At 35.5% G+C, this 19,857-nt stretch overlaps 1 protein-coding gene across 6 annotated transcripts in view; it reads right to left on the bottom strand.

The window, feature by feature from the left end:
- ROBO2 (roundabout guidance receptor 2) overlaps window positions 1-19,857 on the bottom strand; it is a 653,625-nt gene that overhangs the window by 36,945 nt on the left and 596,823 nt on the right. For all 6 annotated transcript variants that reach the window (XM_040227106.1, XM_040227089.1, XM_040227083.1 and 3 more), the window contains exons 19-22: window positions 17,986-18,028; window positions 16,416-16,543; window positions 10,955-11,236; window positions 5,246-5,402 (exon numbers count right to left, since the gene is read on the bottom strand). In XM_040227106.1, coding sequence (XP_040083040.1) covers window positions 5,246-5,402; window positions 10,955-11,236; window positions 16,416-16,543; window positions 17,986-18,028 — 610 coding nt within the window. The remainder of the gene's footprint in view (window positions 1-5,245; window positions 5,403-10,954; window positions 11,237-16,415; window positions 16,544-17,985; window positions 18,029-19,857) is intronic.

Below are 19,857 nucleotides of genomic sequence, written 5' to 3' on the forward strand. Positions count from 1 at the left end.
TACTAAATGATTAAAAAATATTCTAATTACTATTGTATTTAACTAGAATGAGCATTTATCATCAATTGTTCCAAGTCTTTTCTACAAAGATATTCTATTAATAATAGACCAGGAGTGAGCAAATTCTGTCCCCCTGTGAAACGAGCAAAACTAAGAAAAAAGCGTGGATTCATCTCGGTTGTTTGTGCAAGAAGTGGAAAATAGAGGGGGATGGGGAATACAAGAAAAGTCTAGGTGAAAAGCATGAGAGAACAGGTAAAAGAAATTTGGGACACGGTGCAAATCATACAACAGGGAGAACTGGGTATCACCTCTGAGGTATTCATGTCTTAACTCATTCCAGAACAACAGATACTTAGGTTTCCTGAGGTTTCTGAAGAAGAGCAAGAAAGTAACAGATGACTCTATGAATGTTTATGAAAACCAAACATTTTTAGCTCTGTTTTTAGAGTTTCTTTCACATTCATAGATGTGTATCTTACTTGAGTGATGGAAATTCAACTTTTTCTTGCAATAACATAAAAAGACTGTGCAAATGATTCTAATGCCAATCCAAAGGTCTTCTGGCCAACCTTTCCTAGATAAGCTTTTGTTCTTTGACTTACTGTCAGTGAAATATGAGGCATCATATTATCTGTCTTGTCTGGTGAATAATGAGCAGGATGACAACAAATCAATGTTGCATGTGAACTAACTTGTGAAAAGGCCAGATACAAACACCAAATTACTAATAAAAATACAATAAAGTTCACCACCTAGAAAAGCCTGCCAATTTCTGATTGCTTGTAGCAAAACAAAGCATCAGTTTTCTACTGAATTACTATAGAATTCTTCCTACTATCCCATGATTGCATTAAAATACATTATACTTATAGCTAAGAATAATTACATTTTGATACATTTTGCCTAGCTGAGAGAGGTATATTGATGAGAGAGAACATTTACCACTGTTGATATAGTATTGAATTAACCAATTATTTCCTATTTGGGCAGTGCTTTGATAACTTCTGATATTTAATATTATGGAAGGAAAATGGCTCAAGAAAGGCTTAGAGAGAAAATTGATGTTATCTAGATTTCCCTGGTGGCACAGTGGATAAGAAACCAATGGCCAGTGCAGGGGACAGAGGTTAGATCCCTAGCCGGGAAGATCCCACCCACATGCCACAGAGCAACCAAGCCCATGTGCCACAGCTAGTGAGCCTGAGCTCTGGAGTTCAGGAGTGGCAACTACTGCAGCCCATGCACTTGCAGACTACGTTCCCCAACAAGAGAAGCCACCTCTCTGAGAAGCGTGTGCACTGTAACAAAGAGTAGCCCTCACTTGCTGCAACTAAAGAAAGTCTGCGCAGAGCACCCAAGACCCAGCAGAGCAGAAAAGAGAGAAAAAGAGGAAGAAAGAAAGAAAATTGATGATATCTAAGCTCTCAGAAACAAACACTGTAATAAAGCAAGAGACAATCTTCTCAAGATTGTGACTCTCCTGGGCTAGATATATTTCCAAAATGTATCCCTCTCCATCCTGCTGCCATTGCCTTATTTTATTTCCTTATCATTTTCCTGGTATCTTCTATTCTGCTGCAATATCCCCTACGTTCTCTACCTGCCTTGGCCTCATGTCCTCCAATCCACCTTCTATATCCAAAGATCAGAATTCCTGTAAGATGTGCAAGACTTCACAACTGGCCTCATGTCACTTTCTCAGATTATCTTCTACCCTGTGCATTTGTTTCATACTCGACAAACCTCATACAAGAGCTACCAACTGTAGAAAGATACAGACAAGCAATTAGAATGAACTGTGATGAGGATTACAATAGAGAAGCTTACTTAATAATGCAAAGTAAAGGAAAGGGAGGCGACCTTAACTAGAATAGGGTTGGACTGCAAAGGAGGAGTTGGAGAAATACTAAAGGAAAACTAATGGGACTATTCCTTTTTTTCCCCCTCATCTTTTATTTCTACTTTTTGCTTCTGGCTAGGGAATTTTCACTCCACCTGCACAGCAAATGCTGACATTAGTAACATTTTGTTGTAGCCATTGGTTAGCAATCAATTCTGACATGGAGACTACTTTATGTTAGGGACTTTGTTGTTGTTTAGTCACTAAGTTGTGTCTTAAGTTGCAACTCTTTTGCGATCCCATGGATTGTACTCTGTCAAATTCTTCTGTCTATGGGATTCTCTGCAAGAATATTGGAATGGGTTGCCATTTCATTCTCCAGGGGTCTTCCCAAACCCAGAATTGAACCCGTGTCTCCTTCTTGGCAGGCAGGTTCTTTACCACTGAGCCACCAGGAAAGAACTCGTGTTCGGGACTACTACTCACTGTCTTTATCCTTTCTGCCTCTGGTTAACAGCCTAGCATCCAACAGCCACCCAACTCTGGGTACTATTATTTGTGAATAAGTGATTCAAGATTCATCTTGAAACTCAGCTTCCACAGGCCTGCCCCAGCCTTATTTGGCATACATGATTATCCCTTTCTGTATGCAAGTTATTATTTTGTACATGTGCTTAACTAGGGCTTCTCATACAAAATTGTGCGTGTGTGATTTTTGGTTTCTACCTCCCACTACTGTGAGTTTCCTGAATCAGGGATCAGATCTTCCTTATTAATTGTGTTTTTGTTTCTTTTCTTTCATATTTCTTTTAATTTATTTTTAAATTGGTAGAAAACTGCTTTACAATTTTCCATTTGTTTTTGCCATACAACAATGTGAATCAGTCATAATTATCTATGACCCCGCTAGGTCATCACAGAGTGCCGGGCTGGGCTCCCTGTGTTATTTAGCAACTTCCCGTTGACTGTTTCACACATGAGAGTGTATACATGTCAGTGCTACTTTCTCAATTCGTCCTACCCTCATCTTCCCCTACTGTGTCCACAAGTGCATTCTCTACCAGGCTCATCAGCACCATTTTTCTAGATTCCATACATATGCATTAGTATATTATATCTGTTCTTCTCTTTCTGACTTACTTCACTTTGTATAAGAGGCTTTAGGTTCATCCACCTCACTGCAAGTGTTTTTGTTTTTTTCATCTCTTCTGCTTTCCTTCCTGGCACTGGGTTTAATAGTTCTTATATATTTGAAAAAAAAAATGTGTGTTGAGTAAGTTCTCTATTATGAGATATTAAAACAATAAAACGAAATCTACATAGCAACATAAGAAGTACAATCGCTGAATCCTTGATTGTCAGAAATAAAAGCGATTAAAAACAGAAAGGTGACTTCTAAAGTTTTTGTTGTTTGTATTTCAAGAAAACTAAATCTGCATAAGTCAAATCAAGACATATAAAAAATTCCATAAAAGCTTCTGTAAATTATTCAATGTTTATATCATGAATAACAGAGTATATAGAAAATATTCAAAAATATTTTTTCAGTATTATAAGATTTTCACATCAGAAAATACAAAACTGTAATAATATAACAAGAAATCATTTCAGATATAATAATTACGATACCAAATTACTTACAAGTTTTATGTTATCTGAGTTCAAGACTTTATAAATGTTTAACAGCATTACTTTTCTCTCCTCAGTTTATCAGTTCAATTTTATTATTTTCTAACTACAGCCTTTAAAATGCATATTTATAAGCCCTGTAATAATGTTTTCTTGTGAAATGCACATCTCTGTTCCCTGCTCTCCTGCCCAGGAATTGTGTGACACTAACATAATTTGTTATTGATATATGTTACATAAGACCATGTACATACAAGTTTTATTCTTAAAATAGAGAAAAGGGTATGCTTTTAACTTCCTATTTCAGATGTGAACTTTTAAAAACAAACAAAATAAAATGATATGCTCTTATATGGGAACTGTAATCTCATGGAAGCAAATGAAGCCTTTTGGAGGGAAAGAAAGATACAGAAAAAATATGGAGGTATGATTATGTATGGGCTTCCCTGGTGGCTCAGTGGTAAAGAATCCACCTGTAGGAATGCATGTTCCATCCCTGGGTCAGGAAGATCCCTTGAAGAAGGAAATATCAATGTACTCCGGGACTTTTGTCTGGGAAATCCCATGGACAGAGAAGCCTAGTGGGCTACAGTCCATGGGGGTCGCAAAAAACAGTCGGACATGACTTAGACACTAAACAACAAAGCTTATGTATATAGATATATGCATGTCCCTCAACCTGTGTATATAATGCATAGATATATATGCATAGATATACATATATATATATATATATATATAAAATGTAACTTAAAGAAAAGGCAAATGGAATCTTTTTTAGGAAGCAAATGTGATAGAAAATTTTCTAGTTAGGAAAATTAATCTGGAAACCTCAAAGACAACAGTAGTATAAAAAGAAAAGGAGGTGGAGAAAAAATTACAAGCATGTGCACAGATCTTTAAGCAAAACAAGAGAAGAAATAAAACCATTGTTTAAATAAACAGATATTTTAATGCCTAAGTACTTCTAAATAAAGGAACACTTGGAAAAAACTGCCTCTATTCTATACTTTGCAGTTTCAGTCAAAAGCAATGGGTGACCTAGGAACTATGAGGAAGACAGAGCACTTAGAATTAGGAGAGAGTATCAACATTTTTCTACCTTAAAATCAATTAACACTTCAATAGAGGAAAACAAACTAACACTTGTGAGATGTTTGGGAAAGAATAAGGAAACTGGTCACATTTAAAGACCCTTAAAGGAAATTTTCTACCTTAAAAAAGGTTTGTTACAGAGTGTGCATTGACTTGAACCTCTCTTATTGTTCAGACTCCTAAATTCCCATCAAAGCTGATGATTAAAGTTCTACACACTGGCCAGATCCCTACAATTATCCCATTGTGATGGAGCTCAACAGTGGGCTCCCTGCTATGGCCAGACATCAAGTCATTAGAGAAATGCGAGGGATGATGAAGAAGGTTATTTTAATTTCCTTTTCAGCCCTTCTCAGGAGTGCCTCTTTAGTTCACAGAGCTCTGGGTTACTTGCTTTCAAACTAACAAGCAATATTATAAATGGAGGCTGCATTATCATGATTGCAGACAATCTAAGGCACTTGACGGCCAAGGATTCGAGGTCCTGAATACGTGCCGTGTTGTATTTATCAGCCAAAAATATATAGATGCAGCAAACAATAAAAGGGGAGGGGGACAAGGAAAGACTGGCAAGGGGGGCAGGGAAAACAGTAAGAGAACACAGCATCAAGACAAAAATGCATGAAAGAGACGGCAGTATAGCCCTGGTCATTTTGTTGGTCGATAAAACATTTTTACCCATTTTCTTGCTGTTCCACTGCATAGTGTTCCAGCTCTGTGCCCGGAAGAGGCTGGACTGGGGGAGGTGGTAGTGGAACATTGGCCCAGGTCGATCCATTGTTTTTCTGTGGTTTAGAAGAGTTTTTATTTTTCTTCTTTTTTCCACCTTTCCCACCTGAAAGTAATAATGTATTTATTCAGACATACTGAATATCAGAAGAAATGGAGTACATCAGATGGGAAGATGCATTTCTGTTTTCAAAACACCACAATCAGTATGTTACAGTTGTTAAAAGCTATAAACAATGAAATGATATGATCAGGAAAACATCTTTATAAATCACTCAAAATGATATTGTTTCTTTCACAATGCATTAGTTGCAGAGCTGAATACACAAAAAACATGGATGCAGTGGCAAAAGCACATGTATTGATTCATCCACATTTGCTGCCTCCATGTTTTCATTGTTAGACGAAATAATGGGCCATAACAAATTCTTTAAAATGTCAGATTTTAGTGCGTTTATAATGCTCTTTTGCATAATCCGTCTCAGTGGAAAAAAGCAGTGTCTAAGGATACAGGCTAAACTTTTTCATTAGAATTTACTCATTTTAATTAATCCAGGAGAGTAACAGTTTTCTCTCAAAAGTAACTTATAAAAATCAATCAACTACATTCTGGAGGATACTTGTAAATCTTTCACAATGATATGTTTTATAGAATTTTTAACTAATGAATGGCACAATTATTTTTTGCATATAGTGAGTGGTTCCCAGATGTCTAAGTATAACATCTTAAAATACCAAATATGGGGAAAATTAATGGAAATATGGTAATCAATTTCAGTAATACAAATGAATTCATGCACAAAATATGAGCAGAAAGTAACTTGGCAGCATATGAGCCATATCTGGGATTACCAGAGCTTAATGAAATATAAAGTTTTTCATTTGTTCAATGAAGTACTTTTTACTGCTCCAAATTAAGTATATCAAGTTTCTTCCTAAATGGACCACAGCTGGATGCAGAAATGTGTACTGCTTGAGCAAAAGATACTTTAGGGGAATGTAGGTAACTTCTGTCATTCCTATGGCAGTCAATGGCTATATATACATATTTTTTAAATGGTATTGACCCCTTGAACTATATCTTTCTGGAACTAAAAGTTATGAGTATCAAATATTCATAGCAGGACTATCTAACAATAGAGATATCACTAGAAATTTGCCTCAACTCCATTCTTCTGTCAATTAACCAGCATCAGCCAATTCAGAAAATTATGGAATTTAACAATAACTTTGAGTGCCAGAAAGCGATGAAACTGTAAACTAGATATATACCCTATTGCTAAATATGAAATTGTGTCTGTTTTCTAGGTCATGTGCACATATACACATACAGAAAAAAGCATCTCTGAAAACTATGTGCTTTCACCCTTCCTTTCACTTTTTATCTTTGGCAGAAAAAGTATTAAGAGAAAGGAGAGCAGGTAACTTCTAGTTTGAGAAAAAGAGTTGAATCTCTGGGCTTGAAACTAGTTTCTCATTTACTTGATAAGTTACTCAATAGATATCACCTCAATTTCCACACATAAAAAAGACATAAAGTGACTACTTGTTTGGGTTATTTTGAGTATTATGAGATAACACACATAAAGGATTCACAATGTACAGAATGTTCAATAAATGGCAGTCATTCTCACTCTCTTCCATCTCCTCCAGCTCAGCACAAACTCAAGTCTGCCTGTTTACAAAGCCATTCCACACCTAACTCCTCCAGCCCCGTTGAGGATCCCAGAAATAGTCTGATGCTTAGGATAAAAATAATCAACCTAATTGATTAAAGTTTGTAATTTTTGTGTTTACGGGAGGTGAGCCTTAATCCTTTGTCTCTTTGTTATTTGGTGGATAACCCACCAAAGTCATAAACAAAGATTGTATCTTTTTTGATATTTTCAGAACTCTGTCTCACTACTTAGAACAGGGTGGGCATGTATTCTTTGTAGTTTTTCCCTGTTGTACCTCTATTCCTTATATATTTACATGTGGACCTTTTTTTTTTCCACTTTTTATAGCACTTTTAGAACTGTCATATAAACTCCACCAGACCTGAGTGACACAAATAGGGAAGTTTTTACATCTCCATTTTATAGATGGGAAAATAGAGGTTCTTTCTACATTTGGGCATGTTCACATAGTAAAAGAACAAACAATTTAGAATGCAGTAGCTTTAGTGGAAATTATAATTTCTGCAGCTCTGAACCCAGCTCTGTTGAAATTCTTCTCCAAGGTCAAGAAAGCCATTACCACCTCTTACTGACAACTGACTTAAAATTGTGCTGGGGAAGCAGAGCTGATTCACAGAGGGAATTTGTGAGGCTCTCCATCCAATGTCTACTTTCCCCTCTTTGGGGGAAATTTCTGCTTTCTCACTGTGGGTACTTTTGGTAAGACTATCGATCAGCATGCTTTGTCTTCTCTAGAAAGAGGTAAGAGGTGGGTGCTGAGCGTAATACTGCCATATGATACAAGCTAAGGAAATTAAATTCTCTGAGATCCATATTTTGAGCTAAGTGAACCCAGTTTGTTGCTGTTACTTGCAACCTAAGATCCTCAAGCATTATAAGGTGAGAACTGTCTGCATTACGTATTTAGTCATCACATATTTTGATGACTTGCAGACATATTTGACCCATTTCTCTTCAAGTGAAAATGTAAATATTTGAATTTACATTTATTTATGCTGAACAAATGATTTCTATGTAAAGAAAATTGTGAAAACAGCTTATTTTCAAATTAAATTTAGTCTTTTAAAAATACTAGTATATAAAAATATTTAGTTATTATTATTGATGCTTGGAGAAGGAAATGGCAACCCACTCTGGTAATCTTGCCTGGAGACTCCCAGGGACTGAGGAGCCTGGCAGGTTACAGTGTATGGGGTTGCAAGAGTCGGACACGACTCAGTGACTAAGCACACACATACTACTGCTGCTGCTGCTGCTAAGTTGCTTCAGTCATGTCCGACTCTTTGTGATCCCATGGACTGTAGCCTGTCAGGCTCCTCAGTCCGTGAGAGTCTCCAGGAAAGAACTTTGGAGTGGATGGCCATTTTCCTCCTCCAGTGGAATATTCCTGACCCAGGAATTGAACCTGTGTTTCCTGAAGCTCCTGCACTGCAGGCATATTCTTTACTGCTGAGCTACTGGGGAAGTCCTATTACTATTGATATTGTGCTATATATTTGTACATATATATAAAATTATGATTACAGAGATTATTTTGAAAAAAAATTGAGTTTTATATTTTTAATGGTTGGTCTTTTTAAGAGGAGTGCTAAGAAATTATATATTGAATAAATTATTATATGAGTGCTTCAAAGAGTGAGAAATTCACTCAATTCAGGAATGTACAATTTTGTTTATTACCATGATTATTTTAAATTGGTTTCATTAACACTGTGCACAAATTAAGAAAATCTTATGAGTCAATATCCATAGGGCGGTTTGATCTTAAATGTAAGCTTTAGAATACATATCAATGATTATAAGAATAAAAAGAACTCTAATATTAAATTCAATTTGACTAAACTAAGAAGAGAACAATCATGTCAGTCTTGTCTCTTAAAGAAAGCTTTCTATCACCGATTTAAGTAATTCTGTATTCAAATGTAGATGAAGTAGTTAATATAAATCTTAGTATATATAAATGTCACTCAAGAGATTAATGGATTCAAAAATGTAGTAAGCACTATTGTGAATCATATTCTGCTTAGAATTACTCAAAAGGTAACTTTTAAGACTCAATGGTAATCAACATATAAGAATATTTAATGATGGTTTCACAAAAGGTCTTTTACAATCCATAACTTATAGTATATAGACTTCTAAAATATATATATTGATTGAGACTTGGCATATTTTGAATGATATAAGCCTAGAATAAATTAATTTTTAAATTATTCAGTATAATTATAGGACTCATCATAAATAAATGACAGTACAAATGACATTTAAGGTTATTCAAAAAAATTCCTTTATATTGCCAGGCCATTTAAATTTGTAACAGATGTTTAAAATTTTCTGGATTTTATAATATATCCAATTCTACCAATAGGTAAGGAGAGCAAATGGCTCATTTTGGAGAGAAGAGAGAACATTAACATGTTCAGACTGAAAGGTTTCTATCTCTAAGAAAAGATCATTTAGTAAATGTTACCCTAATGATATAAAAGAGTTAACTATTTATGGCCTTGATACCTCATGACCTATGACATATCTCAATACACTATAATATTTCACTAAGTAACTGAGGTTAAAAAACTTCATAAAAACAAATAGACTATCAATGGTATAAAATAAAAGAAAATAAAGTCATGGTATCAATTAGAAATAAGCAGAGAAAGTCATCAGTCATACACAATGTATAAATTAGAATGTCTACAAGGATCTCCTCATTTTAGAGATGAGGATCCTTAGGCCAAGAGATCACTGATATTCATTATGATAGGTACATATTTCTTTCCAGTAAAACGTGTTTTTCCCTACATGTGCTATTTAATGCCTGCATTATGGATTGTTAGATCAGCTAATGCATCTTGAATATATATTAAAATTTACAGCATAAAAAATTACCAATATAAAAGACTGGGTTTTTTTAAGAAATTAAATGTAAAGAATAGTGTCCCATATTAACATTTCTGTTTAGCATGGTATCAGGATCTTACTCTAAATAATATCATCAACACATAACACAATATTTTGGAAAACTTGTCCAAAAATAGGAAGTCACATCACCAGACTCTTAATATTATGAACAATTTCCAAAATCATTTGCATTTTAGTTGAATATGGTGTCCATGCCATGGAGCTGATTTTCCTACGTGATCATTTTATTGCAAAGTTCTCTTGACTCTTAAGTGGGGTTCAAGGCAGATCAAACTCATCTACTCCTTAATAATCAATATTTAATAAAATGGCACTATCTTTCAGTAAATACAACCTTGTACAATAATACATAAAAGCTGATGATGAATTTTACCCTCCTCCACCCCCAAAACTTGATTTCATTAGGATAAACTCCTACTGTCATTTGAGAGATAAATGTCTGACAGTGAGTTGTGAGCCAGTACTTCTTCATGAGTGTTAGGAACACAGGTCATATGCTGGTGACAAACAAATATTTCTCCTTACTTTGATGAGACCAACCTGAGAGACTGCCACTCCTCTCTGAGCTGTTGTGAGAGCTGGTGGTGCTGAAATCCTGTGACTGGTTGTGTGGCATTCTATTAGACAATCCCTCAGCCAATCGGTAGTCAGGGATGTAAAGTAAGGCTAAGGGTTAAAGGGCAGAGGTCATAGTGGCATCATGTGATTAGTTCACAGCACAAGCCCATGCAGAACATGCAGTTAGCAATTCAGAAGCAGATGTCGTAGGACAGTGGAGGAATGTTTTGTCTATCCTGCCTAATGGAGGTCGAGATGGATTACTGATCACTATTGAATAAAGAGCTAAAAGGATGAAACCAATTGGTGTTGCTGTGTGGTGATAGCAACAGTGGTGGCGGTGGCGGGGACTGTGCAAGGTACTGAATACATGCCAATATATTTTTTTAGTTTAGGTAGTGAACCTGGTGATGAATTACTAAACCGAACAACAAATACTACTTTCTAACTCATGCAAAAATGATATGAAAATAACTCTTCTGGAAGTAAGAACTGGACTTACCATTGTTACCTTTGTTCTGATCGGGTAGAGAATAACCAAATCCCATCAGGTCTGATTTTTGCTGAATTGAGCTTTTCCACTGTGGATCAGGCAGATCGACGGCCAATTCATGTATGCTATTGGAATGCAATATCTGTGTCGTGGCATATGGGGTAGCCTGTGTTATTTGGCTGGAACTATTGTAAGTGGTTTTGGTGGTGAAGTCAATGCTGCTATAAATGGCTCCATCTGAGAGCATTGTTGCCGTTTTATCCCCTTGGCCTGGAACTGGTGGCAGCACATCTGTGGTGAACATAGGGAAATGAAACAATTTAATGATGCACAGGAAGCCCAAAACTATCAGGACTGAAGATGAAAAATAAATGTGTCATGCCGCACGTTTGCATTTCAGCTGAGATGGGCTTCATGAGCCAATGAAGGGTAGATGATGTACAACCGTCGCCAAGCTATCAGCCTTGGTGACAGGCAGGCCTACCGCTCGTCCTTCACGTCTCACTGCTTAACACACCCTATCCCCCATTTTCTTCAACCATGAATGAGAAATTTAGTGTATTTCACTACTGAAAAAATGCTTTCAGTTGTTCATTCTGGTTTAGAATCCATGAAATTGTTAGCTCGTTACAGAAGCAATGGCAAAAGTGAATCTACAAATCAAGGATGAAAAGCATCTTTTTCCACTTTATCCCAAGAGACATGGAAAATAACTGCTAAAATAGATGCAAAAGTTTCCAAAATTACACTCTCCAAACTATGAGGCACTTTTTACTGAAGTTTCTACTTGCTGTTTATCTGAGTTGATTTCACAGCTCCAGAAATGGAGTGTAACTGATGGTAGCAATTTTTTTTTTCTTGGATAACAAAGGGAGATTTTCATGAATAAGTCATTTTCACAATACAGCAGGATTTAACTACAGAAAAAGCAATCTGGGTGATCATAGAGTTTAATTTATGCTACCAAATCTTAGAAGTGGAGAATTATAGTTTCAAGTTGTAATACAGCAAGAGTAAAATTAAACTTCAGGAAAAACACTGAATATCAATCAGTACATTTATCACTTTGGTGTGCTAAATTATCTTTACATGACATTTTTAAATTTAGAACTGCCACTTCTCTCCTAAGCACTTATTTTCCTTCTCAGAATGAAGACAACAGATCTAAAAAAATACAAAAACAAACAAAAAACCCTACTAATACTAGTTTTAATCATGTAGAGTTAAAAGTGAATATATATTATGCTACTTAATAACTGATGTTCTGACAGTCACATTTCACAGGACATGAGTTCATCAACCCTCTTCATTTCATTATGGAAAATTTTCAGCTAGTTATAGTACTGTAATAATAAACCAAATGATCGCAGTAACAAAACCAGCTTATCATCACAAGGAGAAAACTGAAGTAGTCAAAATATCCTAAAGCTTTCAGATTCTATGATATCTAACAGCGCTTGAAATAAGGATTCTTGTAAAAATATTAATTTTGCTTTTGCATTTTACAAAAGCTAAAAATGATCTTCTTTAGCAACAGTAACAAGACATTAAAATGCATTTTATACACTACAATCACACACTGTAGGTTCTTTCTGAAGGTTTTGAAGTCTGAAATTCCAACCTGTTTTACAAGTATATATGTACTTTTTAAATAACTATTTTAAATAGTTAAACATGTTCATATTTACAATACTTCATCAAGTTGCATAAGTAAGCACATTGTTTTCGGATTCAGAATTTTATAACTACTTTCTTGCCTTTCTTGTTTTTAGCTGTAAACTGATTAGGAAATTTGATGACAAAGATATATATGTTTCATGCTAAAGCATCAGGTCAGTATCATTTTTATTCTCTGAGATGCTTGATATTTAATAATATATCAAAATTGTGAAAGTAGGTCCTTCACTCTAGGGAAGTTTTTTGCGTTTTGCTTCTGCCTCCTCTACCATGTTTTTCACTGATGAACTGTACGGATACCCTTCTTCAACACTGACCCCAACTTCCCAACATCTTGAATATGAGGTTCTCCAAAGCTTTGGATTTAGATTGTGAGCTACTGCCAGTTTTTGAAATAGTTGTATGTTCACATGCTTTAAAATGGAAAAAAAATACAGTATAAAAATCTAATCCTTCATATTCTATGCCAACTAAAGCTATGGTTCTAGAAATAGAATCTCTCTCAGCTGGATGAAATTAGTCTTCAATTCTAAGTGCTTCTATATTGATTTGGGGGATGCTTATTTCCTTCAAATGTTATTTGCTCACTCGTACATTTTCAAAAATAAATTGAATTATGTCCCAACATTAAAATACTAGAGGCTTATACATTACTACTTGCATGTGGGGAATTATCCTATAACATCAGATGATTTGGAACTCTGGGCCCGTCTTCCTCCCAGGAGCCTGGACTCGAATAGGTGCTGCCATCTTTAGACAGGACTTTTTATTTTACAATCTACACAGTCCCCATCTACCCCTTCTTGATACTTTAGGTTACCTGACTGGCATTTGTTAACGTTTGTGTCTGAAACTTATGATTTATAGAAACCCTTCTCTCTAGTCAGAATTACTCACGATTTCATTCTTCAGTTTTTAGCACCCTAGTTACACACGCATGTTTTTTTGCCTGGAATAATTACTTCCATGAGTGATTGTCTCCTTCACTGTATCTTAAGTTACTTGAGGACAGAGTATCTGGAATTTATGTCTGTCTTTCCATAGTTCCTCATCTAGTGTTTTGTAAAGAGTAAGTACTTACTGAATAATTAAAGGGCATTTTTATAGTTTGTATTGTCAAAATGAATACATGTGATTATTAGTAACTTGATTATTCAAAATAGTATTTTCATTACCTTTAAGCATGCATTAATAAACATTCTTAAAGGAGAAAACGTCAGTATCCATGGTTATTTCTCTAAGTGTACTTGGTAATACAATCATACATGTGAATCCTACCTTAAGAATTGCAGAGTGGTGTAAATAAAAGAATATAGGCATTAAAATCTGTTAGATCTGGATTCTACACATAGATCTCAAATTATTCACCTTGATAAACTTTAGTTTCTTGACTTCTAAGTTAGAAATATGATTATCTATGTCTTACACTTACTACATTTATTGTGCAAAGGAAATGGAATTTGCAAAATGTCCTGTCTTTTTAGTAAATGCTTAAAATGCTTATCACACTGAAAATACAGTTAACTCTGCAAAAACTTTGTCACGGCCTTGAGAGCGACCTGTGAAATATTTTCATGTCATGAAAATGAAGTGGAAATGGAAAAAAAAAAACCACCTTGAAAATCTTCATAAGTATCCTTTGGCTAAATTAGATTGAGACATTTTAGAATGTTAATCTAATCTGCTAGAAACTGAAAAAAAAAAAAAACACTTTCTCCATCTTTGTGTATTTATTTCTTGATATAAATATAGAATGGTGTGTTATTCCAATACAAGAAAAAAGGCAGCTTTTCCTTGATTGATAAAAGCTTTATGAACAGAATTTCAAAATCAGTGGGCAGGGCAGGGAGGAATGTTTTGATTTCACGATAAGACTATGCTTGGGCATGTAACTATCCAAGGTAAAATAACACCTATAATTGCAGGGCTCAGAATTCTGACACCTAGGGGAGGCAGCCACTTTCAGAGAGTCTGGGCAACTGAGAATCTAAATAGGGTGGACTGAATTACAGAGGGTAAGTAAGATGCTGAGTAGTCATACAACTTACGGGAGGGAGGGCCCCCTCTTTCAGTTAGTACTGAATACGATGCAGAGTTGTGTAATAATTAGTAACTTTATTATTTAAAATACCATTTTAAATATATCTAAACATTCATTGGTCTTACATTCATAAACAGAAAAGGCCAGTATCGGTGACTGTATTCTAAGTCAATATGTTTACACACTCATACATGTGAAACCCACCACTGAGGTTTACAGTAAACCCAGAATACTTAGCTTAGTCCTGGGTCTCCTACATTAGTTCTTCCTAGAAGTACAGAAATCCTTCAGTGGATTCACACAAACTTTCTTAGATTACAGCATATTCTCCTAATTAATCACCCAAATTTTTCAACCTATCTCTGTCCTCCACCCAGTAGCTAGATGGATGATTTAGAACAGCACTCGCATTCTAGAATTCTCCTCTTAAAGTCCACTAATGGCTTCTAATCATCCTCTAACAAAGTTTAAAGGCTTTGTGTGGCTTAGAAAACCCTCTGTTACCTGTCCTTCTGTATTTCTTAGCACTTTTTTGCCTTGCAATTGATACTCAAGTCATTAGGAAATTCATTCATTTCTTAAAGAGGTCAATGTTTCCCTTACTTTCTGAACCTTAAGACACAGTCAATTTCTTCTCTATACACTTTCTAAACACATTTGACCCCCTACCGTTCCTTCATGTATCTGCCTAAATAATACTGCATGCATAGCACCTTCCTCCTCCCAGGAGACAGCTCTTTCATGTGGGGTACTGGCACGGTACCAGTCCATTTGCTGTCTGCACAATCTTATGCCAATGGAAAACTCATGTATCAGCTGCACTAAATACTGGGGCCTGAGACTTTTCCAGTCCCATCTTTCTCTAAACCCAATGCTCTCCTAATGATTAAATGAAAAGGTAGAGAGGGGAAGTGGTGATTTTCATAATAAATCCAATTCTGTTTTCTTTATAAAGACCCATGGAGAGGACTCTAGTACCGAATTTTGAAGACCTTAGCATGTCATCTACTTAGAATATTTTTGTCTTTTATTTGGGGTACAAATGATCAATTGTAGAATTACAGAAAAGCTGTCAACATGTTGTTATACGTATTTAAGTGTTTACCTCTTATATGATATTTTTTACTGTCTGCCACAGGGCCAGGTCCACAGGACACACTCAATAAATATATACTGAATGATAATCAGAGAAGTAAAATGACTGGTTCTAATCATAAGTCCTGTTTGGCTGTATAGTTCCTGATTTAGTAATCATGTACTGTGCTCAGTCACTCAGTCATTTTGACACTTTGCGACCCCATGGACAATAGCCCACCAGGCTCCTCTGTCCATGAAGTTTTCCAGGCAAGAATAACGGAGAGGGTTGCCATTTTCTCCTACAGGGAATCTTCCCAACCCAAGGACTGAACCCAAGTTTCTTGCATCTCCTGCACTGGCAGGCAGATTCTTTACCACTGTGCTGCCTGGGAAACCTTTAATCATGTATTAATAGTATGAAGAACAAAATGCATTATGAATAGTTATCTTCTTGGTTAGTAATACCATCCTTAAAAGCTCCTCAGTTTTACTCAAGGTAATAGATACCCACAGATTTATAATAAAGTATTTAGTAAATGTACAGTACTATGAATAAATGTACTTCACTAAATTCACTTATGGAAGAAAATACTTTTGGGTATGCCTTTTTCAAAGCATCCAGGAAAGCCAAGAAAACAAATCACAAATGACAGAATTTTGAAAAACACAACTTACCTCCACGCCCAAAGTTTGAAATCTCATTTGGGCCACTATTGCTATTGTTTACTGGCAAGCTCGTGGCTGGCCATGAGTCAGCAAGCCATGGATAACTGGGATCACCAGCATTTAGAAGACCTGGGCGGCTAAAACAGGAATTAAGTAGAAATCAGTCCATGGAACTCCATGAGAGATTTGCACATCTGTCTCATGAACTACAGTGGATTAAAGAATTTAAGATTTTAATTCACTTTCAAATGAAAATCTGGAGGCTCTGAAGAATTAAGGAACTTTGGCAATTCACTAAGGCTCTGTATAGATCATCCCTCTCAATGGAAGCAGAAGAGTCCTGCCTGGGATTCTGCTGACATCCAAATGAATTCAGTTGTTTTCCCTGAAACTGGTAGGCAACTGGTAACATAGCAGCATCCTGAAACAAGATCTAATGATAAATTGGCACCTCAAGGGAACAATTGCTCCGAATGATGGCTTAGTATCAGCCACTTCCAGGACTTTGGGCTATTGCTCCTTCAATTCCTTTAGCTCCCATATTTATCTGTCCCCTATAGGCTGTAACCCCTGTTATGAGCCTCATGGTTGATTTAGAGGCAAGGAACTTAAGGGAAATAAATGAAGAGTATTTATACTGTTCCATCAATAGTACATTTTCAGGTTCTCTAAATTTAAAGTGTTAGGAGAATATGAAAGCATTTTAGGGTGATAAAAGATCCACTGTGGTCTGATCCAGTATGTGCATATCGTTTATGAAGAAAACTTCTTTTGCATCATATTCAACAAAGAATCCCTATCTTTAACGTAAAAGTGGGATTCCGATCCCTTTCCAGATTATTACCATACTTAAAAAGATATAGCAACATCTATAATCATTGTACTTTTTTTTTTTTTCCTGATAGACCCTTGGTGATACAATCCTTAAGAGAAACACGTGTTTCTATGGAAACTGCAATAAGAAGATCCAACTGCTTTCTGGCTACATCCACCAGCTCTCATTAGACCTAATCTCTTTTTGCTAAAATATTGATTAAATGGGAGACTGGAAGTTATTACCAGAGCCTAATTACAATCTCCATATCAGCAAAGGGAAAATAGATGAGGATATATGGGTTTGTTATCAGTTTTTATCAATTTCAGTTGAGTATCCAAAGTTGTGGAATCCAGTCCTATCAATCTACAGCCTATTCATCATCTATGAATCATTTACTTTGTGATCGATTATATGTAATTGTTCACTCACAGCAATTTGGTGAGAACCAATAAGGAGCCTTAAATAACAGCAACTTCATTTGCTAATGTCTAATTAATGCAATAAACATCCTGCTAACAAATGAACACATTCCTTGTGATATTTACTACTAATTTCTTCAGGGGCATCTGGGAGATATGAAACATCTGGACTTGATTCCTCTAAAGTGCACAACAGATAGATCATTAAACCTTGTTGTAAGCTGTTTAATTCCTTCTAGAATTCTCAGACTTATAAGTGATCATTTATTACAATAATTGCCTTTTACTATGTAGTTTCCTCAGTCCTGATTAAAAATAAAAATAAAAAATCTCCTTGGTATACCTTCCATTGCTCATTAGTCCTCCATCTCCTCTTTGAAATGTAACTGTAAAAGAAAAAAAAAAAAAACACACACAAGTAGTCAATATTAATTACAATTAACAACAACTACATATTGGCCCTTCGTTTAGAGCTGAAGCCTCTGGGAATTATAGCAAAATATAATTAACATAATTGCACAGATAGTAAGAAGCAGTGGTTTGGCCTAAAGCAAAGCCATCATTTGTTCCAACTTTAATAAGACATCTAAAAATTCTCAGGCCAAACACACAGTTAAGTCAAAGGGGCAATTTTTATTTGTATGTCAGTTGGTACATATATGGTATTGGAAGATTGACATGCATTAACAAAGAATTATCACATTGTGACTTTTAATGCTAATATGCAGGTGTCCTAATTAGAGGGCATAATGCAAACTGCACATAATAGAAAATGAAACAGGATAGTTCAAACAGGTAATATCCTTCTAATGAAACCAGTGAAACATGTACAGATTGATAACCTAGTCTTCTTCATCACAGGTCCTTTTAGGGACACAGAGAAGCACTATGAGTTGAAATACTATAATTACTGTATAACAGACATGAACTGTAGTGAATAGAGAATATATAATGTATTGAACGCTTTGCTTCATTTTCCAATCCTTACAAAAATGAGATTTTCAACTTATTGAATATATTCCCATTGTATGTAATGATTATACAACTTAAGTCCTTTTTAAAACTATGGCCGATTATACAGAGTGAAGTAAGCCAGAAAGAAAAACACCAATACAGTATACTAACACATACATATGGAATTTAGAAAGATGGTAATAATAACCCTGTATGCGAGAGAGCAAAAGAGACACAGATGTACAGAACGGATTTTTGGACTCTGAGGGAGAGGGAGAGGGTGGGATGATTTGGGAGAATGGCACTGAAACATGTATACTATCATGAAAGAAACAAATCGCCAGTCTATGTTCGATACAGGATACAGGATGCTTGGGGCTGGTGCACCAGGATGATCCAGAGAGATGATATGGGGTGGGAGGTGGGAGGGGGAACTCATGTACACCCATGGCAGATTCATGTCAATATATGGTGAAACCAATACAGTATTGTAACGTAAAATACAGTAAAAAAAAAAAAAAATGAAACTATGGAGCATATTAGCAACACCAAAAAGCATCCAGTAAAGCCACAGCTAGAGAACCCACTCCCTCTGGTCACTAGATTTCCATTCCACAAAGCTAACAACATGAAAGCGGGTGTCAAGGATTGGCAAAGAAGATAAATATCAGTTTGGGTCCATCATCTCTTACCCACAATCTCTGCAGCTAAGTTTGTTTGGAATTAAAATGCTTCAGATCTGAGATAGGTAATATGATGCACACTGCAGAGAGGGTCTGAGACAGCAACTATATTCAAAATGATTAGTTTTGCAATGAGATGTGAATATTCACAATTAGTGGAACAAAGTCTATACATGACTTTATATTATTTGAGGTCAAATTTTGCCACTAAATTACTTAACTAGAAAATCACTGGGAAAAATTTGGTGTTTAGAAGTTTATGGACTGCACAATTGCAATTCTGACCAAAATTAATATGCATCAGCTAAACTAGTCCCTGGGGATGAAGGAAAAAATACCATCTCACAGCTGTGAATTCAACACATCCTATCTTTGGAAGACACTGATTATATTTACTATGATTACTTGGTGAGCAAAAGTGAAAATAAAATTTTATGAATTGATTCATATTTTTAATGAACTTGCTTTTTAAAGTATACACTTAGTAAATACTTTCTCATTTGGATAATCTCATAATTCACCTGTTTCTTAAGTTTGAGCTAATAAGTACGATCACTTTTCAGATTTTATAAATTTCT

Source organism: Oryx dammah, unplaced genomic scaffold (assembly GCF_014754425.2).
Source record: "Oryx dammah isolate SB20612 unplaced genomic scaffold, SCBI_Odam_1.1 HiC_scaffold_2, whole genome shotgun sequence".
NCBI lineage: Eukaryota > Metazoa > Chordata > Mammalia > Artiodactyla > Bovidae > Oryx > Oryx dammah.